General features: G+C 40.9%; 1 protein-coding gene across 1 annotated transcript in view; it reads right to left on the bottom strand.

Moving 5' to 3' along the window:
• CUNH12orf56 (chromosome unknown C12orf56 homolog) overlaps positions 1 to 27,609 on the bottom strand; it is a 97,200-nt gene that overhangs the window by 30,041 nt on the left and 39,550 nt on the right. Inside the window, exons 3-5 of the mRNA XM_035002886.1 lie at positions 19,728 to 19,800; positions 5,916 to 6,300; positions 1,303 to 1,376 (exon numbers count right to left, since the gene is read on the bottom strand). Of these exons, the coding sequence (XP_034858777.1) occupies positions 1,303 to 1,376; positions 5,916 to 6,300; positions 19,728 to 19,800 (532 nt within the window). The remainder of the gene's footprint in view (positions 1 to 1,302; positions 1,377 to 5,915; positions 6,301 to 19,727; positions 19,801 to 27,609) is intronic.

Genomic DNA, 27,609 nt, shown 5'->3' with positions numbered 1-27,609 from the left:
ATGCCCACACTTTTAAGTCAGATTCAGGTTTAATTGTTTTAACAATTTATTCATTCATTCTATAAAGGCAGCCTACTATGTGCCAGTGACCAAGGTACAGTCCTGGCCCTTAAGGAGCATAGTGTATAATAATAGGGCAGCACGTAATCAAACAAGCAATCATAAGAGAGACTGTTAAATGCTACAAGATGGAAGCACAGGATGTTATGGAGGGGCCCATCTGTTTAAAAAAATTTTTTTAAAGATTTTATTTATTTATTAGAGAGAGCACACGCAAGGGTAGTGGCAGGCAGAAGAAGAGGGAGAAGCGGGCTCCCCCCTGAGCAGGGAGCCTGATGGGGTGCTCGATCCCAGGACCCTGAGACCATCCTGAGGCAGATGCATAACCGACTGAGCCACCCAGGTGCCCCTCAGGGGCCCCTCTTATTGAAGCTTTGAGAAATGATTTTTAGAGAAAGGGATATTAAGCTAAGACTTGATGAGTTGAAGTCATTCATGAAGAAGAAGAGTAGAGAGTAGGGTTCCAGAATAGAGGAAAAAGCAAACAAAAAAACCAAACAGGGAGCTTTCTGAGAACTGCAAGATCATTTGGATCAGCAGCTTAGGGCAGGAGTTGAGGGGACACAAGAGCTGAAGATGGAAAAATGAAAAGAGACATCAGGAAGATCTTTATAAGCTATTGTAGAGTTTAGACCTTCTCCTAAGGACAATGGGGAGCCATTCAAAGGCTTTAAGGCAGGGAGTTACATGATCAGATTTGTGCTCCCAAAAGATTTCTTTGGTTATGGAGAGTGGGTTAGAGAGGGTCAAGAGTGAAGGTAGAGGCCAGGTAGGAAAATACTGTAGGAGCTCAGAACAAAGGGAATTGGGCTGAGCATGTGACAGTGGAAAGAAGTAGATATTATCCAAATATATTAGAGAAAAACAATGAATCCTGTGGTGATTGACTGGCTGTGGGGGTGGGAGGTGGTAAAGGGGAGAGAGAAGGTAAAGATGACATTCGGGACTCTGGCTTAGGTGTTGTGGGGATAAGGACAGCAAGCCCTGTGTTAGGAAACACAAGAGGAAGTTCAGGTCCCAGAAGGAAGATGCTGAGTTCTCTTTTGAATATGCTGACTTTAAGGTTCTTGTAAGACCTATGAGAGGTGATGTCCAGTGGGTAATTATGTTTGCAGACCTAAAATTCAAGGCAAAGAGTGGAAGTAGAGGTATAAATGTGATGGGCAGCAACACGTGGAGTTAGGAGAGGCAAAGAGGAGAGAACAGTCCCCCATGCAGCTCTGGCATATCATCACTCCTTACCTATATGGCTTTTGACTTCCAATAGCAGGACTGAGCTCACTAACATATAGGGGATCTTGTAAAAGAGTAGCTTTCTGAAAGAGGAAAAAAAGATGGGAATAGTTAGAATTTCTGTTTACTGAAAATAAATTTCTCCTGCTTTTAGTCAATATCATATATCTATTCCTTAATTCCTGCTATAGTACATGATTTGATTATGTAAATAATACCACAGGGCATTGTTTTTCCTTATATAGTTTTTAAAAAGTTTTAAACATGACATTTGCTCATTATAAAGTAAAATTATCTATCAAAATCAAACAGTACAAAAATGCATAAACTAAAAGATAAAAGTCTCTCCCTCCCCATCCCATCCCACTAGTCAAAAGTGCCTTACTATACCCCTGAAACCAATATAATACTGTATGTTAATTATACTGGAATCAAAAATAACAATAACAACAAAGTACCTTACTATATTATTAGCAGTATGGTTTATATCCTTTTAGGCATATAAAAACATATTATTTATAACATACATCTATAATATATACATATTAGATGATATTTTTATAATACATATTTAATACTAGCTAAATTGCATCACATATATTAATCTGGGACTTTTTTTCCCACTTAATATATGGTGGACAGTTTTCCATGTCTGTGTATATAGGTTTACTTCTATCATTTTAATGATTACGTGGTATTCCATAGTATAGATTATATAATAGTTTTGTTAACTATTCCCCTATCAATAGGGTTAGTTTTCCCTTAAATCTTTAGTGTTGCCATTTTCCATTCATTCTGGGTCCCCCCCAAAAAATGGGTCAGTGTTCAACAAGTTCTCTAAAGAATCTTTTATTTTATGCTGAGGCCTAACAGGTCAGAAAGAATTTCTGAAATGTTGCTGATTTACAACTCCAGACGAATTTACCCCTGTCTTATTCTTAATATCAGAGCAGGATGATGGGTGGGTGGGCAGGGGGGAAATATGTGCTTTTTCTCACAACTTTTGTTTTTTACAATCTGTTTGTTTGTTTTTTTAAGTAGGCTCCATGCCAACGTGGAGCCCAGCCCAGGGCTTGAACTCATGATCCTGAGATCAAGACCCGAGCTGAGATCAAGAGTTGGATGTTCAACCAACATCCAACATCCAACATCCAATTAAAGTAAGCTCTACACCCAGCATGGGGCTCAAACTCATGACCCCAAGATCAAGAGTTGCATGCTCTACCAGCTGAACCAGTCAGATGCCCCTGTTCTTACTACTTCTGTCATTGTTTTAAGTTAAAAAAAAAGACAGCTTCTCTCTAAATATTTATATTTACTGGGGTGCCTGGGTGGCACAGTCAATTAAGCATCTGAGCTCTCAGCTCAGGTCTCTTTTTTTTTTTTTTAAGATTTTATTTATTTAACAGAGAGAGACACAGAGAGAGAAGGAACACAAGCAGGGGGAGTGGGAGAGGTAGAAGCAGGCTTCCTGCTGAGCAGGGAGCCCGATGCGGGACTCCATGCCAGGACCCTGGGACCATGACCTGAGCGGAAGGCAGATGCTTAATGACTGAGCCACCCAGGTGCCCCTCACTTCAGGTCTTGATGTCAGGGTTGTGAGGTCAAGCCCCGAGTGAACCTACTTAAAAAAAAAAAAAAATGTTTATGTTTACTTTAAATCTAGAATTTTTTTTTTAAAGATTTTATTTTATTTATTTGACAGAGAGAACGTAAGAAGGGAACATAAGCAGAGGGAGTGGGAGAGAGAGAAGCAGGCCTCCCGCTGAGCAGGGAGCCCGATGCGGGGCTCAATCCCAGGACCCTGGGATCATGACCAGAGCCGAAGGCAGACGCTTAATGACTGAGCCACCCAGGCGCCCCTTAAATCTAGAATTTTAATTTGGGGATACTCCTTAGTTACTTAGCTTTCTAGCACCTATCTTCACAACATATGAAGGGCAAAGAATTGCCATATATTGTTTTTGTAGAATTTGAGATGCTTAAAGAACTCAGATGTAATTATTGTTGATGAAAGTTACAGATAAAATGGGTTACTGAATGAGATTCAGCTCTTTGGAAATCCTTAAAATCAGAATGAGTGCTAATTTCTCACTGGATGGTTTAGGTTTACCTGAAAATATAGAGAGAGTTAAAATGTCCATTCTTTTTTCCCGGTAGCATTTCCCTATCTCAACATGAATGAGGATTCTGGATCTCAAAGCAGAAGAGATCAGTTAGCCAAGATAAGTCTGACTGATTTAGGAGATTATTTTTTTTTTAATTTCCTAAAACTTATGAAGGCATCACCAAGAATAACCAAAGTGATCAACATGATGAAAGAAGTAAACAGTGTCACAAAAGTCACAACTTTTTACATGTTTATATTGAATTAATATCTTATTCTTACTAGAATGAAGGCTAACTTGATTCATCATTTATGTATGAAATATTTGCTTACCCATTTTCCATCTTTCAAGGGATAGAACATTATTATTTTTTAAGGGGGAGAGGGGCAGAGGAAGAGGGAGAGAGAGAATCTTAAGCAGACGCCACGCCCAGTGCAGAGCCCGAGGCGGAGCTCAATCTCACAATGCTGAGATCATGACCTGAGCCAAAATCAAGAGTCGGACACTTAACCAACTGAGCCACCAAGGCGCCCAGAACATTATTTTTTAATGATAGTATCTACCAACTCAAAAATAACCCCCTTCCACCCACATTTATTTCAGTGGAAAAAATCAGACTACTTAGGTTCAAATCTCAGCTCCATGCAAGTTGTGCAACCTTGCATATATCATTTAATTTCTCAGTGCCTTAATTTCCTCATCTATGAAATGAGAATAACAGTCCTACCTCCTGGGGTTGTTTTGCAGATTAAATGAGTTAATATACAGAAAGCATCAAAGCAGATCCTACCTATTAATAACAATACATGTCAGTTATTGTTATTGCTTTTATTATCAGAAGGGCTATGAGTTTGCCCATCTGACTTGCCCCAACCATGCCTCTGCTGCAGAGTTAAAAAGTAGTAAGTACTACACTTGTCATGATGAGCACTGGGTGTTGTATGTAAGGGCTAAACCACTGAATTCTACTCCAGAAACCAATACTGCACTGTATGTTAAATACCTAAAATTTAAATTTAAAAAAATAATAATTTTTTTAAAATGAAAATAAATGTTATAATTAATCTATTTGATTCACTATCATTACACCAATAAACCTCAACCATCTTATTAAAAATAGTAATAATAATAAAATAAGTAAAAAATTAAAAGTAGTACTAAAACTGGGAGTTAGTCAAGTCAGGGAAACATAAACAGTCATTTTGAAATATTTAGATAGATTAAGTTTTGGGTTTCCTATTAGAACATATATGGCCTCCTTTTAATAGACCAGGGTTTCCCCTCTATTTATTACTTGTTTACATTTTTAATTTGGAAAACACTGTTTAAAAATTTAGGAGTGCCTGGCTGGCTCAGTCGGTGGAGCATGGGACTCTTGATCTCAGGGTTGTAAATTCAAGCCCCACGTTGGGTGTAGAGATTACTTAAAAATAAATAAAATCTTTAAAAAAATTTAAAATAAAATAAAAATTTAAGGAGAAATTTTGAACATTAGACATTTAATTTAAACATTAACCATTCTGAACTGTGTATGAGAAACAACTGAAGAGTTGCCTTGAAATCTTTCAGTTTTAGCCATTTATAAAACCTCCTGCTTCCCTTGCTTCTTCTGAATGGAGCCTTTCATATTTCTTTAATATTATTGTGTTGGAAGATCATTAATAAAAATTACATATCATTGAAGATAATTGAAAAGGATCATATTATTCAGTTAATAAATTACTTATTTTAAAACTGATCCTGGTATAATAAAAAGATTCCCTAAATGAAAGTTCCGACTCTGCCCTTAAACCCACTATATACTCTTAAGTCACCTAAAATATTCACTTTCCTCATTTATAAAATAAGGTGCTTAGACTAGGTAATCCCTATAAAATTACCTGCTCCTGTAACAGTGAATCCCATTAACCTACTTTCAATAGTGCAGCTAAGAAATAGAGACATATTGACAGTGTTGAACTTTATGTGAGCTCTGTGCTCTGAAAGAAATTGCTAAGAAATCACCCCAGCCAACAGAAAAAGACCACCCTGCTCACAAATATTCCAAGATAAGACCTTCTCCCTCCTTCTCCAGCATTCCCGGGAGACTTCCTTATTTACCCACCTCTGAAGAACCCCTGGTTGATCTCCTTTTCTTTAAGACACTCCTCATTAATGAGCATTTTCCTTAGCCTGAATAATACGAAATCCTTAATTGTCCAGTGTGTTTGTCTTTCATATTATTAAATTCCAAGGCTAAATTTCCAAAATGGAAATCTGGGGAAGCAGGAAAAGCATGTTTGCTTTAAGAAATACTCCAGCCAGGGGCTCCTGAGGGGGCACAGTTGGTTAAGAGGCCACTCTTGGTTTCAGCTCAGGTCGTGATCATGTGGATGGGCTCCCCGCTGAGCGGGGAGCCTGCTTCAGGATTCTCTCTCCCTCTGCCCCTCACCTTGCTCACACTCTCTCTCTCTAAAATAAATAAATCTTTAAAAAAAATCACTCCAGCCAAAGTTAACTAATGAGAGCACTTACTATAATATAATTGTTCCATGAACTTTTCAAGTGCAGAAATATTGATGACGTTGTGGAAATAATGTACAAATGAAGTTCCGATGCCTTTTTCTCTAGGTTTGGGTTGTTCTGTAAAGGGGAGGCCAGGGAGGAATTTCCTAAGTAAAACTCATTTCCGTTCCCATTGCACTCGAAAGGGATTTCACTTAGAGAACCTTTGTGATCTGGAAGTCCCTTGGGTTCTTTTGTGTTGGTTGTGCAAGATGGCACACTGACAGCCTTTGCAGTGGTTGACGTGGTCGGTAAGGGTCGAAAGGCACTTTGGCCATGAAGAGACAGCTTCTTGAGGTCTGAAGGAGGACGGAAGCTTGAGCCCTTGGATGGTGTGCTGCTTTCTTGGCGGTACCTGTCAGGTAGGAGTTAGTGGTAAACATAATATTCAGAATTTAACAGTGAGGAACAAGGAGAGTCCGGTGGCCCAGTTGCAGCAATTTAAGACTCTGAAAGTCAATAAATGTTTTCAAATAAAAAGAATGCTTATCAAGAGAAGGGAGTGATTTAATCTCACTTGCTTACCCACTGACCTAGTGGAGGTATGGTACAATTCTTCATTATATTTTCCTGCTTTCAGAAATAAAACTGTACCCAATGTCATTTAAAGCACTTTCTATATCTAAAGTTTTGTGCCTGTCCTTCACAGAACCCCAGGATTTCCAATGAAAGAACTTTTCATTCTGCTTTTGAAACCTGACTCTTCTTTCATTGTGCATTTCAAATGGATCCTGTAAAGAAAAGACTATTCATATGGAGATAGGAAGTGAAATTTTTTTTTTTTAATGGTGTTTTCTTGAATTCATGTCTTGCTAATACTCCTCTGATTTTCCAGTGTCATTCCAATAGCATCAGCACCGTTTTTCAGGATCAATCCTGTGTTCCACCCTCACCTTCCCTGCTCTCCACCTTACCACGACCGTTTCTCTAAGTCTGCTTTATGAGGAAGCAAGTGGGAGAGGCTAAGAAGCTGTAGGGTCATGATGAGGTCCAAGGTCCAATCCTGGCTCTTCCACTCAGTGGTTATGTGACTTTGGTTGACCTCAACTTCAATCTCCTAATTTTAAAATAGGAACCAATAACAGCACCAATCCCAATAAGTTTCTGTGAGGATGGGGTGCGTGGGTGGCTCAGTCGTTCAGCGTCTGCCTTTGGCTCAGGTCATGATCCCAGGGTCCTGGGATCGAGCCCCGCATCGGGCTCCCTGCTCAGCGGGAGGCCTGCTTCTCCCTCCCCCACTCCGCCTGCTTGTGTTCTCTCACTGTCTCTATCTCTGTCAAATAAATAAATAAAATCTTTAAAAAAAAAGTTTCTGTGAGGATTAAATAAGAAAATATATGCAATGTGTTTATAACACTGGAAGCACTCAATAGGTGCTAGCGATTAATACAATCCTATGTTGCCTTGAATTGCTGGTTTATTGTTTTATAGTAAAATATGCTGTCTCCCTTATAAGACTGGAACCTTCTTGAAAGTGGATAGCCACTTTGTTTTTATTACTCCTTAAATTAATTTTAAACACGTATAACATCCATTCATTATCTATCCAGTATTATGAACTGTGTTGAGTTCCAACCCTCAGCTCCTTCCACCCCCAATGTTGCAGGTGCATGTGCGCACACACACACACACACCTATAAAGTGGCCACCTCAGTTTGCTCATTCAAGTTCCCTCCCTCTTAAACAGCCACCCCTTGCCAAACCCTCAGGCTTAAGGATATGCATACTGGCATTGTGGTCCCGGAGTGTGATCTGGAAAGGAAAGTTTAAGAGCACCCCCTCCTTCCTGCACCCTTCTTGCCCTGTGGATCGGCACATGGCATGGCCAGATTTTAAACACACAACTTAACAAATTACTATATAACCCACAACCCCTAAATGCTGCTCAGTAATTATCTTACCTTACCCTATTTTTTCGTAGGATTCTAGCATTATGTAACAGTATTATCCAAGTGTCTAAGAATATAAGATGCTCACACTAAGGATTTTCAGGTAAATGAATATGTCCAGCTCAGAAATGGAAGATATATATACTGCAATCCTCTTTTCAAAGAGATAATTTTTCTTTATTCCTTCAGGTAATATAATTCTAAAATTTTCTCTATGGAAATTGAAGAGCGTTAAATAACCAGTATGTAGATTGTGCTACATAATGTTATAAAATTATGTTAAAATGTTCATTTTAGGCACAATCTATGTTTCATATAAAAGTTCAGCAAAATGGTTTTAGGTAGTTACAGAAAATCTCACTTGAAGTGACAGTTATTCATTTATATGAAAAATCTATTATTTTGGAGAGTTAAAAAGGATTTCTAAAAAGGATTACCTTTTTGGCAGCATAAATGAAAATACCATGGAAATTATAGCTTCAAGAGATAAGCAACCCAACTCATAAAACTAAACTGTATTCTCCATTTGAAATTCAGTTAATACCCATCTTTACTAGTCTGATTAAAAAGTAGTTTGTTACTAAGCAAGAGTTCTAGAGCCTTGAATTTGCACACATGTCAGCTTCATATTTATAGAACTAAGTTGCTAAAAGTCAAGAGTTTTTCTAATGAGCTGATCGTGTATCTCTAGGGAGAGCCCAGCCACATTAGAGGAAGAGATGAGAGAATAGGAAAGAGAACTCCAAAATCAGAAGTATGCACAAATCACTTTTTCTTCCTTTTTCCCTCTGCATCAAAGACAGATAAACTCCTTGAGACTGAAAATGTTGGGTCACAGTCCAAAAAGCAACAGGCAAAATGGAACAGCTTCACAAAAACCTATTAGGCTCAAGTTCAGCTAAGAATAAGAAGTCCACAGGGGCACATGGGTGGCTCAGTCGTTAAGCATCTGCCTTTGGCTCAGGTCATGATCCCAGGGTCCTGGGATCGAGCCCTGCATTGGGCTCCCTGCTCCGCGGGAAGCCTGCTTCTCCCTCTTCCACTTCCCCTTCCTGTGTTCCTTCTCTCACTGTGTCTCTCTCTCAAATAAATAAATAAAATCTTAAAAAAAAAAAAAAGAGTAAGAAGTACACATATGCTAGCATATTGATACTCTATCAAGAAATGAAGAGGGCGCCTGGGTGGCTCAGTTGGTTAAGCGACTGCCTTCGGCTCAGGTCATGATCCTGGAGTCCCTGGATCGAGTCCCGCATCGGGCTCCCTGCTCGGCAGGGAGTCTGCTTCTCCCTCTGGCCCTCCCCCCTCTCATGTGCTCTCTCTCATTCTCTCTCTCTCAAATAAATAAATAAAATCTTTAAAAAATAATAATAATAAAATAAAATAAAATAAATGAAGAAAAATGGTAAATTAGAAAAAACGGGTATTTGATTTAAGAAATTCTTAAAAAGGATAAGAAAGAAGTTAAATGAATATGAAATGGAGTTTAGTTTTCACAGAGAGCTATAAACCTATCACATTGAAATAGATGTCAGATTAATATGCTAAAAATAAGAAACAAGAAGAACAATAGAGAACAATGATTCTTCTATAAGAAGTCCTATAGACCTAGATCTCAAGATCCAGAGTTTGAGCTCTCTTGAATAAAAAACTCCCCTATGAAGAGGCACCTGAGTGGCTCATTTGGTTAAGTATCTGCCTTCAGCTCAGGTCATGATCCCAGGGTCTCTGGATCGAGTCCTACATCCAACTTCTTGCTCAGCGGGGAACCTACTTCTCACTCTCCCTCTGCCTGCCGTTCCCCTGCTTGAGGTCTCTCTCTCTCTCTCTGTCAAATAAATAAATAAAATCTTAAAAAAAAAAAAATTCCCCCATGAAGATTCTTCTAAAGTAGAACTGGGAAATATAAGCAACTCTGTATTCAAAGTTAGAAAAAAAGGGGTGCCTGGGTGGCTCAGTTAGTTGAGCATCCGACTCTTGATTTCAGCTCAGGTCAGGATCTCAGGGTTATGGGATCCAGCCCCATGTAGGGCTCCGTGCTCAGCGTAGAGTCTGCTTTGGATTCTCTCTCTCCTTCTGCCCCTCCCCCGACTTGTGCATGCATACGCTCTCTCTCTCAAATAAGTTAATTAATTAAAAAAAAACACACACACACAGAAAAAAGTTCTCAGATATCTAAGCATAACTGAGAGGCTAGCAGAGACCAGTACCCAACTCTTCATGGGCATATGACCCAGAGTCACATAACATAATATTCAAAATATCCCAGATGCAATCCAAAATTACTTGACATTTGAAGAGCCAGGAAACTCTCCATATCTTATGAGGAAAAAGACAATGAACAGATATCAACTGAGATGACCAAGATGTTGGAATTTTCAGACAAAGACTTTAAGGCAACCATTATAACCAGGCTCTGATAAATAAGAGTGAGCCCCTTTGAAACAAATGGAAAGATAGAAAGTATCAACAGGGAAACAGAAGATATAAAAAGGGGGGCACCTGACTGGCTCAGTCAGCAGAGCATGCAATTCTTGATCTCAGGGTTGTGAGTTCAAGCCCTGCTTTGGGTGTGGAGCATACTTAAAAATAAATAAAATGAAAAATAAAAAACAAATTCCAATTTAGAAGATATAAAAAGGGACCACATGGAACTTTTAGGAGGAAAAACACACTACAATAACCAGAAACTTAAAAATTCACTGAATGGGCTCAGTAAACAGTATAGAAATGACAAAAGAGTCATTGAATTTGAAGATAGATGAACAGATGTTATCTGATCTGAACAACATAGAGAGTAAAGATTGAAGAAAAACATGAACCGAATTTCAAAGGACTGTATGACAGTATGAAAGGTATAATATTCATATCTCCAGAGTCCCAGAAAGAAAAGAGGAAAAGCATGGTGCAGAAAAAATATTTGAAGGAGTCATGGCCAAAACTCTCCAAATTTGGCAAAACACATAAACTTACAGATGCAAGAAACTCAGTGAATCCCCAAAAGATAAACTCAAAGAATTCCTCACCAGACACATAATCAACCTGCTGAAAATAATAAAGGAAACTCAGGGATACTAAGAACTGAATGACAGTATATGCCAAAATACATGTGACTCAGCTAAAGTATATCTTACAGAAAAATCTATAGCTGTTTTTAACTCTGCATCCTGCTTAAATGCTATGGAGAATTTTTTTTAAATCAGGCAGTCAACTGCCGTATGCATTCTGTTCAAGATTTTTACTTGCATTCAGAGGGAGAGATGGGTTGAAGTACACTTACTCCATCTTGACCAGAGTCAAAACCTTAATTAATTTTATTACAGCAAAATTAAAATTCTGTTCAGTAAAAGATACCACACAGACAAAGCTAATAAATAGCTGACAAAATGGGAGGAGATATTTTTAATGTCTAAAACCAACAAACAGATTCACAGATAGAATGAACAAAGCAGTTCTCCTGAGTATCGAGCCCATGGAAATTTTCAGACAGGTCCATGAAGGGGGAAAAGGAGGAGGGAAGAGGAAGAGAGTGATACGGGAGAAGAACAAATATTGGTTCTACCCCAAAGCTCAATAGATGTATTTTTATATTTTTAAAAATATATAACTGAGCAAAGAATACTAATAATGATAAACTGTGAGCAAATTATGTGCACAAGAATATATCTATGTCATGTTTTCAGGGCCAGTTTTGAGAATGACGAAGATTATTATAAAAATAGTTTTTAGAGGCCTTGAATCCTTTCTTTTTTTTTTTTTTTTTTTAAAGATTTTATTTATTTATTTGACAGAGACAGAGACAGCGAGAGCAGGAACACAAGCAGGGCGAGAGGGAGAAGCAGACTCCCCGCCGAGCAGGGAGCCCAATGCGGGACTCGATCCCAGGACCCTGGGACCATGACCCGAGCCGAAGGCAGTCGCTTAACCAACTGAGCCACCCAGGCGCCCTTGAATCCTTTCTTTTGAGTTTCCAAACGTTCTGGGTCCATGTGCTTACCCATATAGTATATTTACATAAACACAGGACTGCTCCTCTAAGAGAACTACAGCAACCTATTGTGCAAGAAATTCTTAGAAAATTAATATTAAAAAAAGAAAGTTAATATAGATGGTACCTTGTGCCAAATTATTGCACAACAGCACTTTTATTTTTTAAATGCAGTAGTGTTATTAGTGAGAGTAGAAAAGAGGAAAATTATTCCATCCCAAGGCTTGATGAGGGATTCTGAGGATGCCGAATAAATTATTGCTCAGTGGCTGACTTACTGATAATCAGCAATAACAAAGGGTTTTAATAAGGACTAAGTGCCACACAGAGTTTAAGCACTTTACATGTGCATGACCGAGCCCCACATATCACACTTCTGAGAAAGGAGCTGTCATGAGCTCCATTCTACCCCTGAGCAGTGAAGCCTAGGAAGGCTAAAGATCCCAAAGCAGTCAGGATTCAGTCAGCCAGTGTGGCTGCAGAGCTCCATGCTTATGTACTACGTGGAGAGAAATAGCACAGTTCCCCTCTTCTATTTCCTATCCTTAGAGAATAACATAAGGTTCACATTCTTCTGGTTTCCCCCTCCTTCCGGTTTCCTAATGGTGTACAATTAAGCACAGCACATTCTCATTCCACTAGGATTGTCAGCTCTACTTCCATTTATTAAACAGATCAGTTTCTCCAAAAGCTCATCCTTCTACTTGCCATGCACTATGGTTAGAAAATCCACTTTTAAATTTTCACTGGCCAGATATTGGTAGGGGCTACACATAGATGTAAACTCAGATCAGAATCCACCCTGGTGGGTATGGGCCTGACAGACCTGGACGGAGGCCAAAGCATTGTCACTATTTCTTTTCCTCATGGATGATTCAAGGTGAACTCAAATTGATGTAAATCTTCCTCTGTGCCGACACTGTAAAAGTGTTCTATTGACCTCAGCCTTCCTCTCTGTTTCTTTCCACTCGCAAGCAATGGGCAGTCTTTTTTCCCTCCTGCGGCTTTAGGGAACTCTTGAGTAGGTCACAATAAGCTATTTCTACTTGAAATATCTACTTGGGTTTTCTCCTGTAAAATGCATATGAGAACCTGGAACCATCCACTGATGAAGAGCTACACTAAAGATAGAGAAACCTAAATACTGAATCTCATTATCAGAGATCACTAGTCTGTTTTCCATCCCTCAGGTGTTAAAAGACTTGTTGTTTACTATTACCCTGAAAAGTAATCATACTTATGTAAGTCTGATGTCCCAAGATAACTGCATCCTTCTTATGACCTGCAGCTTCTCATAATTAGGCCTGAAACTTTACACCTTAGAGGTGTTTCAAAGCTCTGTACATGATACCATTCTTTAGTCCTCTAATTACTGCTTTCTATCCTAGCCTGCCTTTTGTTTACGCTTTTGACTCATGTGTTTAATTATGGAGATGACAGTGTTAGAAAACGACGGGATGGAGAGTAGACCTAGCTCCCCCTGACCCCCCTTATTTGGAAACTACTCCTTCCCTCCACACATGGAACACACAGAAGCTGCTGTGTTTTTAAAGTCTCTGACCTCTTGGCTGGGGTGGATATTTTTCATCAGTGAGTCATTTAGTCAAGCTACAGCATCAGAGACCTTCCCGGGATTTTTAAATTTGATGCAAGAAAGTGCATGAGTTAGCCTTTGTCTGGTGGTGGGAGTTGAAATGTGAATTTAAGACAGGTGGTTGCCCCATGAAAGACATGATATTCAGTGAGAAAAAATGAGGCTGATCTACCAACATCAGAGGATACAAAGTCCTATGTCCATTCAAGTCCCCAGTTCCAGCTATGCCTCAGTGTCAACTTCATTCTTACCATTCCTGCATTCTAGTATTTGGCTTCTATCCTTTGCTGATTTCACCCGCTATTACACATCTAAAACTGAATACAGAGCCCAGTAATTAAAGTGTGCCAGGGGGGCGCCTGGGTGGCTCAGTTGGTTAAGCGACTGCCTTCGGCTCAGGTCATGATCCTGGAGTCCCGGGATCAAGTCCCACATCAGGCTCCCTGCTCGGCGAGGAGCCTGCTTCTCCCTCTAACCCTCCCCCCTCTCATGTACTCTCTCTCTCTCATTCTCGCTCTCTCAAATAAATAAATAAATCTTTAAAAAAATAAAATAAAATAAAATAAAGTGTGCCAGATTAAGCAGGTAGGTAGGTAGATCTACATTTGTGTCTGTATTTAGGTCTATTTCTATCTATATATATCTGTTGAATGAGTGCTGAATTACCTGAGTGGTCCCAGTTATTCCAATAAATTCCCCTTTTAACCTAAGTTGGATATCTGCTACTTCTAACAGAGTTCTGACCTTCATGATAACCTAAAATGACTACTACAAACATTAATTAGAAACCTCTTCTATGTTTCTAAATTGGAAGAAAACAAGGAGAGTATCAGAGTGGTCTAGAAAACCTGGGACATTAATATGGCAAAATGTGAAATGAAGAATATTGAGTCTGAGAGCATGTGGATGGCTGTTAGTGGTATTGCCTTCCCTCGCCACTTCTAGTGTCGAAGGCCATGTTGGCAGTTTTACTTAGTGTCCTGCAACAGAGAGACCCCTCCTCCGGGAACAAAGAAGTTGCAGCACTTAGGGAAACAATGGAAGTGCATCAACTCCTTTAAAACATGCTTTATTATTTCATGGATTTAGATCAAATCAGCCTATATAATACAGGCCAGGCTAGGTTGTAAAGAACATGATTAATCATTCAACAAATACGAAGCAGCTACGATGTGCCAGGCACTAGGCCAAGCACTAGAAATATATCCATGTGCAAGAATATCTAGGTCCCGGGGCACCTGGTGGCTCAGTTGGTTAAGCATCTGCCTTCGGCTCAGGTCATGATCTCAGGGTCCTAGGATCGAGCCCCACATCAGGCTCTCTGCTCAGCAGGAAGCCTGCTTCTCCCTCTCCTACTCCCCCCGCTTGTGTTCCCTCTCTCACTGTCTCTCTCTCTGTGTCAAATAAATTAAAAAAAAAAAAGAATATCTAGGTCCCTGCCCTTATGAGGCTTACATTCTAGTGGGAACACAGACAATAAGCTATAGATATGTAATAACTATATATTCTGTTTATGATGGTGCTATGACATAAACAGAGTACTCTGATAAAAACCTGTGTGCGTCTGTTGGAGGGTCATATACTTCAGACAGATCAGGCAAGACCTGTTTGAGATGTGGACATTTAAGCTAAGACCTGAAGGATGAGAAAGAGTGAGCCATGTGAAAAGCAGCGAGAAAGAGGAGAAAGGAAGTGAAAAGGCCCAGAGGTGGGAAAAGCTTGAGGTGCACTAGCCCGTGTGGTGAGCAAGGGGTGAAGTGACTTGAGATGCAGCTGGAGACAGAAACAAAGGCCAGGTCTTGCAGGACTGTCTAGATGTGTAAAAAGTTTTATTTTCTGGGCAATGGGATACTACTGAAAGGTTTTAAGCAAAAAAAAAAAGGGGGGGGGACATTTGGAAAAGTCACTTTGGCTTTAAGGTGAATAATGGATTCAGACAGGGGTGGAGAGGCAGGGTGTTAGCTTGTTTGCGCTGCTGTCAAAGCCGTCTGACCACAGACCGGGTAGCTTATAAAAACAGAAAATGTATTCCTCGCAGTTCTAGAGGCTGTAAAGTCTAAGATCAGGGTGCTAGTGTGGTTGCCTTATGGTGAGGACCCTCTTCCTGGTTCCTGGCCAGTTCCTTCCTGCTGTGCCTTTTCACGGTGGAAGGGGCTAGTGAGCTCTTCGGAGCCTCTTCTCTAAGGGCACTAATCGCATTCATGAGGCCTTCACCCTCAAGATTAGAGCACCACCCAAAGGCTCACCTCCCATTACCATCACCTTTGGGGGTTCGGATTTCAGCATAGGAATTTGGGAGGAGCACAAACATTCCAACCACAGCAGATACCAAGAGTGAAGACGGGGAGAGCAGTGAGAGGTGTTGCAAACCCAGGTGAGAGATGACAGTTGCTTGCACTGGAGGATTGACAGTGAAAACAGAGAGCAGTTGATGGATTATAGATATATTATGGTTGTAGAACTCAGGAATCTCAATAATCCAGGAGTCAATTGACTACTTAGCCCAGGATTTCCTGAACCTTGGTAGCTAGCTAACATTATCATCTAGGGAGCTACCAAAAACAGACTGTTGAGTACCAGACCTAAAGCTTAGGATTCAGTAGTCTGGGATGAAGTCCAGAAGTCTGAACTTTCCATGAACCCTTGAGAGATTCTGGCATGAGGCCAGACTTAAAAAAAACATGGATCTGTGCTCTTATTCCAGGTCACCTTTATTCCCAAACCCTGCTTTGGGCTGTCTCCTCACATGGCCCAGCCAGCACACGTTGAGAGTGTGTACTCATCTCAAAGCAGGAACGACTCTTTAAAAAGCAGCAATGAGCATCCCAGATTTTGGCTTCCTGACAGGCAGGTTCAAGCCCCGTAGCCAATCTAACCTCCAACAGCAGGAGAGCTTGGGGAAATGAGCTCTGCTGTTGAAAGGACTCTCTAACCTTGTTTGGGATATTTAACTTTGTTGAGAAAGGTTTCTAAAAATGTGTGGTTTTTATCTTCTTGTAAAAGGCAGAATAGTAGTCATATGTGTAGGCATAGTTGGGGTCCTTCTGAGCTTCACAGGGTCTTCATTACTGTAGTCTGGGAAGGGGGCGGGCTTTGCTGCCCCTTAGTCCCTAAGATCTTCTATAGTTTCCCACATTTTGGAGGCTTCCTCAGCAAGCCTCCAAAAATAAATATATAGACCACATAAAACAGTTTATGCCTACCAAAGGAAAAAGAGTTTCCTAACTACACCCTCCCTTTTGCTGCCCTCTTTTATGGAATCTCTTTTATGAAAATTCTGGAACTGGCTCCAGGAAGGATTTGAAACCAATCCCAATTCCCTTCCATATATACTAGTGTAAAGATTAAAATTCTACTAGTTTTTGTTTGTTTTTTTCTGTTTCAGGCCAGGATGAAGCAATAGGGACTAGATATGCCCTCTCACCTGAAAAAAAAAACAAAGCCTGGGAAAACGTATAAAAAAAAAAACCAAAACAGCTTTTAAGACACTGGACATCAGGCAATGTAAGCCGGTCATCTCAGAGAGGTGGGAAATAAACAAGGTGAGACCTAGCAACTGCCCCAGCTTACTGCCTTGAAAAAGTTTCCAGGCCATAGTGCAGGGAGGGAGGGAAAGATGTTAATAATGGTGAAGCTTTCATGGGTGTACACATAGGACAAAATGTATCAAACTGTACACTTATTGCAGTTTACTGTGTGTCAGTTTCACCTCAACAGAACAAAATTCTACTAAGAGCTTCTTTCCTTGAGCTTCTGGCTTGGATGCCTATTAAAATGGAAATCCCACTGAAGCAGGAACCATTTCAAATTTGTATGATTACATTATCACACTGTGGTGTCCCTAAAAACCCAAGCACAGACTTTCATAGGGAGAGCAAGGATACTACTAGGAAAGGTGAGAGAGAGGGTTGTGGAGAGAAGGGAGAAAGGGCATGGGCCAGGGAAATGCAAAGAAACTTGTGTTGACAGATGGAATTAGCAGGGATGGTTCCCGTGGAAATGTGTGCTGGTGGGGTTTTTTGTTGCCACAATAAATGAGGAGCATTACAGGCATGTAGTGGACACAGGCATGTAGTGGACAAGAGCCAGGGACGCTCAGGTCCCACAATGGGCAGGAGTTCTGCATGACAACAAGTGGTCCCACAGAGAATGCCAATAGCACCCTACTGAGAAACCCTGGCGGAGGGAATTCAGCGGTGCAGGCTGATGGTCCCTCCCCAACTCCCAACATTACAAAGGGGTCTCAGAGTGCTTTCTGAACTACGGTTTGCACTGCAAACCACAACACTTACTGCTCAACCCTGTTTTAGCCAGTTAAGTTTTCCTGATGTTACAGCTTCAAGTATAATCAGAACCTCCAAAGCCTTGAGGACACTGACAGGAACAGAGAGATTTTTTTTTTTTTTAGGTTTTTTTAAACTTTTTAAAAAAGATTTTATTTGGGGCGCCTGGGTGGCTCAATCGGTTAAGCGTCTGTCTTCAGCTCAGGTCATGATCCCAGGGTCCTGGGATCCAGCCCCGCATTGGGCTCCCTGCTTAGGGTGGAGCCTGCTTCTCCCTCTGCCTCTGCTGCTCCCCCTGCTTGTTCTCTCTCTCTCTCTTGCAAAAATAAATAAAATCTTTAAAAAAAACTAAAAAATAGGGCGCCTGGGTGGCTCAGTTGGTTAAGCGACTGCTTTTGGCTCAGGTCATGATCCTGGAGTCCTGGGATCGAGTCCCGCATCGGGCTCCCTGCTCGGCGGGGGGTCTGCTTCTCCCTCTGACCCTCCCGCCTCTCATGTGCTCTCTCTCATTCTCTCTGTCTCAAATAAATAAATAAAATCTTTAAAAAAATAAAATAAATAAATAAAAATAAATTAAAAAACTAAAAAATAAATAAAAAGATTTTATTTATTTGACACAGAGAGAGAGAGAGAGTGCTGTCCTCTCCCTGGGGCTTGAATTCATGACCCCAAGATCAAGAGTCGCATGTTCTACTGACTGAGCCAGCCAAGAACCCCAGGAAACTCCTTTTTATTACACCCAGACTTCTGTCCTGCCTACCAGCCCGAAATGTTAACTGCTAGATGAACCCCACCAGCTGAGGCCTACTAGTACCTCAAGCTTAACCTGTCTAAACCAGTCCTGGGTTTGCATCCCTCCTGCCATCCTTATTTCTCTGAAAGGCATCACCTTGCAGTAACCCCAGCTTGAAACTACAGTGGTTCCTCTCCCATCTCTCTCCTGTTCCATTGCCAGTCTTGCAGATTTTGCTTCTGAGATATCTCTTCCATCCACCCCTTTTTCTTTATTCCCTTTACCACTAGACCAATTCAGATTCTCATTACTTCCCACCAATCTGCGGTTTCTCCTTGCTTCCATCCAGTTGAAGCACAAAGATTATTTATCAATAGTTCCCTCACAGCCTATGAAATGACATATAAAGTCTTTACCTGGACTTTTAAGACTGTCTCAAGTATGGGCCCAGTTTTACTTTCTAACCTTATACCTGGTATTGTTCTATGTATTTTATTTTATTTTACTTTATTTATTTTATTTTATTTTACTTTATTTATTTTATTTTTATGTAAGCTCAATGCCCAACATGGGCTTGGACTCACAACCCTGAAATCCAGAGTTGCATGCTTTACAGATTGAGCCAGCCAGGCGCCCTCCTGTTCTATTTTTAAATCGCCATGGACTGCTTCCCTTTCCTAATACACGTTCCATTTTTTCCCTGCCTCACAGTTTTTATTATCCCTTCCAGCTGCAATATCTCCATCTCCATGTACACTATTTTTTCATCAGTTGTCATTCTGACATCTTGACTTCCCCCCAAAACTGAATATGACCTTTCCCCTCTTTAAATCTCTTTGGCAATTTGTTCAAACTCACTGATGACACTTAACATGTGTACTCTGTATTATCTGTGTTTGTGCAAATGTCACATACTCTAGTTAGAATCAGCTTCTCAAGGACAGGAACTATGCCTTACTCATACTCTTACTGTTTCTTACAGGGCCTAACATAGTGCCCTACACGGAACAAGAACTCAATAAATGTTTTTTTAATTTAACTTTAGTCAATTATTTATTTATATTGTGAAATCTACACCTTCCATTGATATGAGAAATATTATACTTTACTATTTAAACTAACTGGATTTGAATTTAGAAGAAAGTTCTCCCAAAATATCTTCCTCACTATAATATATAGGAAATAAACAAAACTCAGTCCAAAGCCATTAGTAGAGAAAAAGCATTAAAATGAGCAAAATGAAGTATAAAATAAGTTTTGGTCAGCAAGTTAAAAACATACTCCAAACAAAATCTCACCTGAGAGAGGATTCATTCAAATTTCTGGGCTCTTTGCCTCTCCAAAACACAGAGCCATTAATCTCTTTTTTGGCTAAAAAAAAAAAAAAAAAGGAAAAAGAAAAGAAGTCATTTGCTAATTCATTACATAATTTGATTGAGATTGTGAAGAAATTATAGTTACATGTACTGATTTGATGACTGTTCATAAATCCTCACAAAAACTTGCAAATCCTGGGGCATCTGGGTGGCTCAGCTGATTAAGCATCTAACTCTTGATTTCAGCTCAGGTCATGATCTCAGGGTGGTAAGATCAAGCCCCACATCAGGTCTGCACTGGGTGTGGAGACTGCTTAAGATTTTCTCTCTCTCCCATGGGGTGCCTGGGTGGCTCAGTCGTTAAGCGTCTGCCTTCGGCTCAGGTCATGGTCCCAGGGTCCTGGGATTAAGCCTCTCATCAGGCTCCCTGCTTGGCGGGAAGCCTGCTTCTCCCTCTCCCACTCCCCCTGCTTGTGTTCCCTCTCTCACTGTGTCTCTGTCAAATAAAGAAATAAAATCTTAAAAAAAAAAAAACATCCTTTCTCTCTCTCTCCCTTTGCCCCTCTTCCACCTCCCTCGAAAAAACAAAACAAAACAAAAAACCTTGCAAGTCCCAAATTATAAACTGGGCAGCATGATGTAACAAAAGGAATTTTGGCTTTGATGTTAAAACATGTGTTTAACTTCAGACTCTTGTAAAAAGTTACTTTATAAGAGTTTACCAGTTACTTTATCACTCTGGACTCAGTATCTTAATTTATAAAAATGATGAAAATTCTGTGAATTAAAATAAGATAATGTGTTTAAAAAGGACTCATGTGGTGCCTGGCGGAGTAGTTATACAATATACATTAGTTTAACTTAAAGTAAAAACCAAAGAGCCAATCATAACATCAAGAACACTGTCGTGTCCTCCCAATTATATGTGTATTTTATTTGGAGGGACAAATAATAATAGTATCTAATAAATATTCTGAACAAGAACCAAATTTACATTTCCATAAGCTACTGCAAGAGGTCAGTACTATCCTCATATTCTAAGCTCCGGTGGAAACTCAGTGTTCCCTGTCGAACCACCTCCCCATCCCTGCAGAAGGGTTGGAGTCAGGGATGCACAAGCCAAACCAAGAGCCAGGGAGGGAAAGAAAGAAAGCCCTGCTCCCACAGAGAATTCCTTCTGGGGATTTCCCTGGCTCTGTCAGCCTCTTCCTTTCTTGACTTGCTTGCTTCCCTTTCCTTCTCCCACTCTTTTAATTTTTCATTTTATTTTTCTGAAAAATTTTCTTTTAAGGTAAAATTTACACAAAATGAAATCAAAATCTTAAGTGTGCTTTCACTATGTTTGACCCCTTTCCTTTTGAACTGCTCTGCAAAATCCTCTTTCTCTCCTGTGGGTCTGAGAGGAGCCCAAAGCACCTCCATGCTTAGAAGAAAGAACCCTTTTACCTCAGAGAGCCAAAGGTGATGCTGGAGGGGGTCTATAAAAAGCTGGAGGCTGCAGGCTGTTCTGGCTGGCTCTGGTCTAGACAGAAGAGGTCAACACAGCCCCCTTGAAGTCCAGCATAGTTCATCAGATTTGGAGATCACCTGGGGATTTGAGGCCAAAAGCCTGATAAGTGGGAAACTGAGGGGCGCTTGGCTAGCTCAGTGGGTAGAGCATATGACTTTGATCTCAGGAGCATGAGTTTGAGCCCCACTTTGGGTGTAGAGATTACTTAAAATCCTAAAAAAAAAAAAAGGGGAAACTGCAGCTGCAGGAGGTGACTACTGAAAGGACCAAGCTGTAGGTCATCTGTCCTTTTGTCTTCCCAGCACCTTCCCTTTTTTGAGGAAATGACCTCTTCTACAGTATGGGTGCCCCATCTTTACAAAAAAAAAAAGACTGCTCTTTCCAATGAAATTAATGATGAATCAGCTCTAGTGCCCCTCACTTGCATGAGTTCCTTCCAAAGTCTTAGGAGAGGCCTTAACAATGTGTGCACATGCTCAAATGTTTTTATCAAATACATAAAGGGAAGACATTTCAGCCACAATCATTCAAGACCAGAGGCTTGGGCACCTGGGTGGCTCAGTTGGTTAAGCTACTGCCTTCGGCTCAGGTCCTGATCCTCGAGTCCCGCATCGGGCTCCCTGCTCGGCGGGGAGTCTGCTTCTCCCTCTGACCCTCCTCCCTCTCATGCTCTCTCTCATTCTTTTTTTTTTTTTTTTTTTTAAAGATTTTATTTATTTGATAGAGAGAGACACAGCGAGAGAGGGAACACAAGCAGGGGGAGTGGGAGAGGGAGAAGCAGGCTTCCCGCGGAGCAGGGAGCCCGATGCGGGGCTCGATCCCAGGACTCTGGGATCATGACCTGAGCCGAAGGCAGACGCTTAACGACTGAGCCACCCAGGTGCCCCTGCTCTCTCTCATTCTCTCTCTCTCAAATAAATAAATAAACTCTTTAAAAAAAAAAAAAGACCAGAGGCTCTTCCCACTTCAGTTTTCCTTCTGTCTCACTTCCTCTCTTGGGAGTATCCAAAGACACTTGATGTTTGTGATTTCTTCTGCCTGTATTTTCTTGGGAGTGCTGCCCTCATTATGATGTGGGAAACAAAGGCAAAAGCAAAAATTAAATTTCCTTACTATTTACAGCCCATTGACAAGTCCTTGAAACAGGTAGAATGACATTCCTCTAGGGACTCAGCTGCCTCAATGTTAATACTTTGCTAAGGGCAAAAGGCAATCTTATTCTGACCCCCCCAACCCCCCACCCCACCCCCACCCCCCGCCAGGATCCTGTAAGTCTTCTTTAACATATAAAAATTCCTTTGGAGGGGTGCCTGGGTGGCTCAGTTGTTAAGCGTCTGCCTTCGGCTCAAGGTCATGATCCCAGGGTCCTGGGATTGAGCCCCCCATCGGGCTCCCTGCTCAGCAGGAAGCCTGCTTCTCCCTCTCCCATTCCCCCTGCTTGTGTTCCCTCTCTCGCTGTCTCTATCTGTCAAATAAATAAATAAATAAAAATCTTAAAAAAAAAATTGCTTTGGAAACTTCCTTTATCTCTACCCTCCAAGATATATGTCAGCAGTCATCCTCCAAGCATATGGCCCACTGATACACATCTGAAGGGTCTCATGACTAAGGTTTGACTACACAGAAATAAATGAGATTTTCCCAACAATAGCTAGCCCCCTCAAGTTCCTGGAAACCTTGTTTCCAAAATTCCTTAGAGACTTACGCTATCCCTAACCCCCTCCCAACTTGAAAGTATATAATCAGTCACCCATCACAACCCCAGTGCAATTCTTTCTGCCCACAGGTCCTGTCCCCATGCTTTAAAAAAACCAGCTTTTTGCACTGAAGATATTTCAAGAATTCTTTCTTGACCATTTGCTCTGAATCCCAACATTTCCACATCAATTGTATTTGGTCTCTTGAGTCTTTATCTTAAAGAAGGCTCTGCAAATTGTATGAGTTTTCGGTCCCCACAAAATCTGGATCCATCCCTATCCTAGCTGTAGCTGATGGGGTGAGCTCTGATCCAAGTTGGGCTTGGACATCTGGACATGAGAGGCAGAGCTGGGAGTCTTTGAAACTGGCCATATGGAGAAGGTCCCTCACAGGCTGTTCAGGCCCAGGAACAGGCCCAAGGGTTTCTGGTCTTCCATTAGTGGATTTCTTCTGTTCCCCTCTTGACTCCCTAAGAGACTCCAAAATCCTTGGCATTAAGTTAGGCAGAATGAGTTTTTTCTATTTGCAAGTGAATAACCTCTACTCATTACGTAAATTTAAGACCCCAATCATCATAGACCCTTCTAATAGTAGGCATCTCACACATGTGGGTACCAAATGTGATACCAATAATGCCTTTGATCGTTGCTAGAATTAAGTAGAACACATGAGCACTGGTGGCACAGAGGTCAGCAGGTTTGAGCCTCTTGCCTCAGGACCACACATTACAGACTGTCTGGGAGGTGAACCACAGGGTCCTGGGGATACAGCAACACCTCAGGCAGGGAACAGGCATTTTGGAGGACAGCTGGAAAGGAATGGAGCACAGCACTGTGGGCATGCTGGAAGGGGGGAAGAAATCACTGAATCTTTTCTTTTTCTTTCTTTTTTTTATTTTTTATTTTTAAGATTTTATTTATTTATTTGACAGAGAGAGACATAGCGAGAGAGGGAACACAAGCAGGGGGAGTAGGAGAGGGAGAAGCAGGCTTCCCACGGAGCAGGGAGCCCGATGTGGGGCTCGATCCCAGGACCCTGGGATCATGACCTGAGCCGAAGGCAGACGCTTAACGACTGAGCCACCCAGGCGCCCCTCTTTTTTTTTTTTAAGATTTTATTTATTTATTTGACAGAGACACAGTGAGAGAGGGAACACAAGCAGAGGGACTGGGAGAGGGAGAAGCAGGCTTCCCACGGAGCAGGGAGCCCGATGCGGGGCTCAATCCCAGGACCCTGGGATCATGACCTGAGCTGAAGGCAGACGCTTAACAACTGAGTCACCCAGGTGTCCCCACTGAGCCTTTTCTATTAGGAAGCTGGTATTACCTGAACAATCAACCTAAGCTGTCCCTTAAACCTGATTTCATGCAAGTTCACTAACCAGCCTTGAACTTTCTGTTTTTTGTGTGAGGTCATTAAAAGGTTATGACAAAAAACAACTTTAGGTTCAATGTCCCTGCCCTCTCTATGTTAGCTTTAAATTTCATTTGTAACAACGGTGTGGAGAATCTTAGGATCATCTGTGCTCTCCACTGAGAAATGAAGTACAGCGTGAGCTCTGCTTCTACGTCAGATGGAAGGGCTGGTCTCCTAGATGCCAGTGGCCAGAGTCTGGCAGGTGTAAGACCATACTGACAAGAGAGCCTAAATACAGAAAACAGGTGACAGAGTTTTCTGCTAATATGTTCTCTAGTGTGCACACAGCAGTTCACAGTCTTCTTCAGTAGCTTAGATATGAAGTCCTTCCATCATTTAGCGCAGTGGATGCCTGATGATATGTTCAGTAGTGCTGGTCAGCTGAGGAACATTTTTAGAAAGGACACTACCAAAAAAATGCAGTGCTTTCTTAACTGCAAGAGGTCCGATTATATTTGTCAAAACCCTATTCCTATGGGGAAGACTGCCAAGCCTAAGTAAAAATTATCCACTAAACCTGAGAGACTCATCAGTCCCTTGTTTTAGTTTTCTCCCACCTCAATGATTTTAGAAAATATATAGGTTTTAGATAAAATAAAATAAAATCTTATATTTATATAAAGCCTGGTTCAGTTTATGTGTCATCAAATAATGAGGTTTCATTCTGGTTTGAGGATTAGTCTACTTCATGTTATGCCAGTGTTTCAGAAGATACCACTAAAGTCATTAAAGTCTTTCCCATGCATCTAGAGCTGCAGTGACTGATTCTATAGCTACTAGGCACCCATGGCTATTAAAATTAACATTAAAATAAAATTCAGGTAGTAGCACTAGTCACATCTCAAGTGCTCAGTGGTCACAGGTGGCTGTTGGTTACTGTATTAGACATAATTAGACCACAGACAAAACAGCTCCATCATTGCAGAAAGTTCTACTGGATAGTGCTGTTCAAGAATGTACTTGAAAGTAAGGGGCTAATAACTCAATTCATTCTAGAGCTTTAGTGGATAATACAGTTCACTATGGTTGCTCTTCTCCTGTCAGCATTGTTCATTTAGAGTTTAATAACCATCCCCTTTCATCTAAACATAAAAAGTACAATTTAAAGTGGTACCTCTGACCCATATATAAGGATACATGTATACTCTAGAGAAAAGCCTCTTTTCTATATATCTCCAGAAAAGTAGGGCTTAATTAGGAAGCCTGTTGAAAACGTGATGATGAAACTAAGTATTTTTACTGCAAATGATTTGCACTTTTGAGCTTCCTTTGTTAAGACAATCCAGTTGGTTTGAGTGTGAGCTTCTTTGCCACATGACATAAATATTCCCTAGGCTTTCACCCAAGAGGTTTGGAGTAAGTTCTAATAATTATCTTTATTTAAATGCTGAGCAGTTCATGTGTGCTACTTCTGTAGGCATGATATCATCAGTATTAACATTAAAGCCTCTAGTAATGACTGTTGTCAAGTAGATGGTCAGACAGGTTTGAGCCTCCCTCTTGCTTCAGGTCTGCATATTACAGACTGTCTAGGAGGTGAACCCACATGGTCCCGGGTGTACGGCAACACCTGACTCAGGGAACTAGCAGCTTGGTGGAGAACAGGAGCCAGAGCATAGGACTGTTGGCATTCTAGAAATGTTTTTTATTCTCTAATGTGTGCTGTGTATGACTGGCAGTTTTGGGTTTTCAAAACTCCCTGCACAAAAGTGTCGGATGGAACCTTCAGAGATGAAAGTGAAGAAGGGGGAGCGGGGGAGAGAGGTACAATTCTATGAATAGCCATGTGTGTGAACACAAGATAAGTTCTTTTAAGTCTTCACTGCTTTTAACATCATTTGCAAAGTTTCTAGGATTTAAATTTCATAAAACTTCTGCCTGTAATTAGCTTCTTTAACGTGTGTTTTTAATCTTCTTATACATGTTGGGAGGAAAAAAAAAAAGCCAAGAATAATTATGCTTGTGGACAAGGATAAATATGCATTTAAGGCAACCAAAGCCAGTTAGGTACCCTAATTAGGGTGACAAGAGACCTGGTGAGCAACCAGGGATTTAATAAGTCTAATTACAACTTCTACAAACAGTTGCCATGCCATAGAGCGTCAGTGTGGAAAGGTGCTTGTCTCTGAGAGTGTACAAACACAGGATAGTTTTCTCACACTTTGTAGTTATTCAGTACTCCAAGAGCTCTGAGTCTGACTTGGAGGGAAGTCTAGTGTGGCGTGAATTGACTGGTGTGGGCTGGCTAGAGGCCAGAAGTGCAAGGGCCTATCCAGGAGCCCTGTTAGGACTTCCTTCTGCCCTTCTTCTATGCTAAGGATGAGATCTTAACAGCTGACTACTATCCTGCTATGTGCCCCGTCTTGCCCACATTATTTCATGTAACACAATAATCCTGTGAAGGTAGCAATAGAGACAAGGAAACTGAGGCTCACAAAGGTTGTGACTTGTAGACAGTCACAAAGCTGGGAAAGGTGGGAGCCAGGATTCAAATGTCAGCTTAGCTAGTCCAAAGCCCATGCTCTTTTTCTCTGCTTTTTACCACCTCCCAATTATACGGATTGATACCTTAAAGGGCTCCTTTAGATACATACACATTTCATATACATATATAAAAGAAGGCCTTGAAATAAACAGTGTAATGCTGAACTACATATTCTTTTATTTTTTTAAAAGATTTTACTATTTCATTTATTTGACAGAGAGAGAGAACATGAAAGAGGGAACACAAGCAGGGGGAGTGGCAGGCAGAGGGAGAAGCAGGCTTCCCATGGAGCAGGGAGCCCAATGTGGGGCTCCATCCCAGGACCCTGGGATCATGACCTGAGCTGAAGGCAGATGCTTAACGACTGAGCCACCCAGGTGCCTCTGAACTACATATTCTATTTTTATCTATTTGTCCTTGGGTTTTTAAAACTTATTCACCAGAAACGTGTAAAGTCCAAAATGTAAAACATAAAAGCAAGGAAGCTCTGGTTGAGCTGGGTAAGTACCAGGAGCCCTGACTCTTCATCCTCCCCTTTCTCCCCACCCCACTGTGGATTTTCTGGATCTCCTTATGCACAATGGGAAAATCATCTGCATCAGATGCTGAACTCCCTAAAAACAAAATTAAAGATGGCTTTTCATCTTTTTATCTAGGTGTGAATCATAATTCTTGGGTGAACAGATTCCCAACAAATATTTTTGAATGAAGAATGAATGCTGTTAATAATCGTAATAAACCATAATTATCAGGGT

The sequence above is a fragment of the Mirounga leonina genome, unplaced genomic scaffold (assembly GCF_011800145.1).
Source record: "Mirounga leonina isolate KUSES-001 unplaced genomic scaffold, KU_Mleo_1.0 Mir_126, whole genome shotgun sequence".
NCBI lineage: Eukaryota > Metazoa > Chordata > Mammalia > Carnivora > Phocidae > Mirounga > Mirounga leonina.
This window is presented reverse-complemented; position numbering and strand designations above follow the sequence as displayed.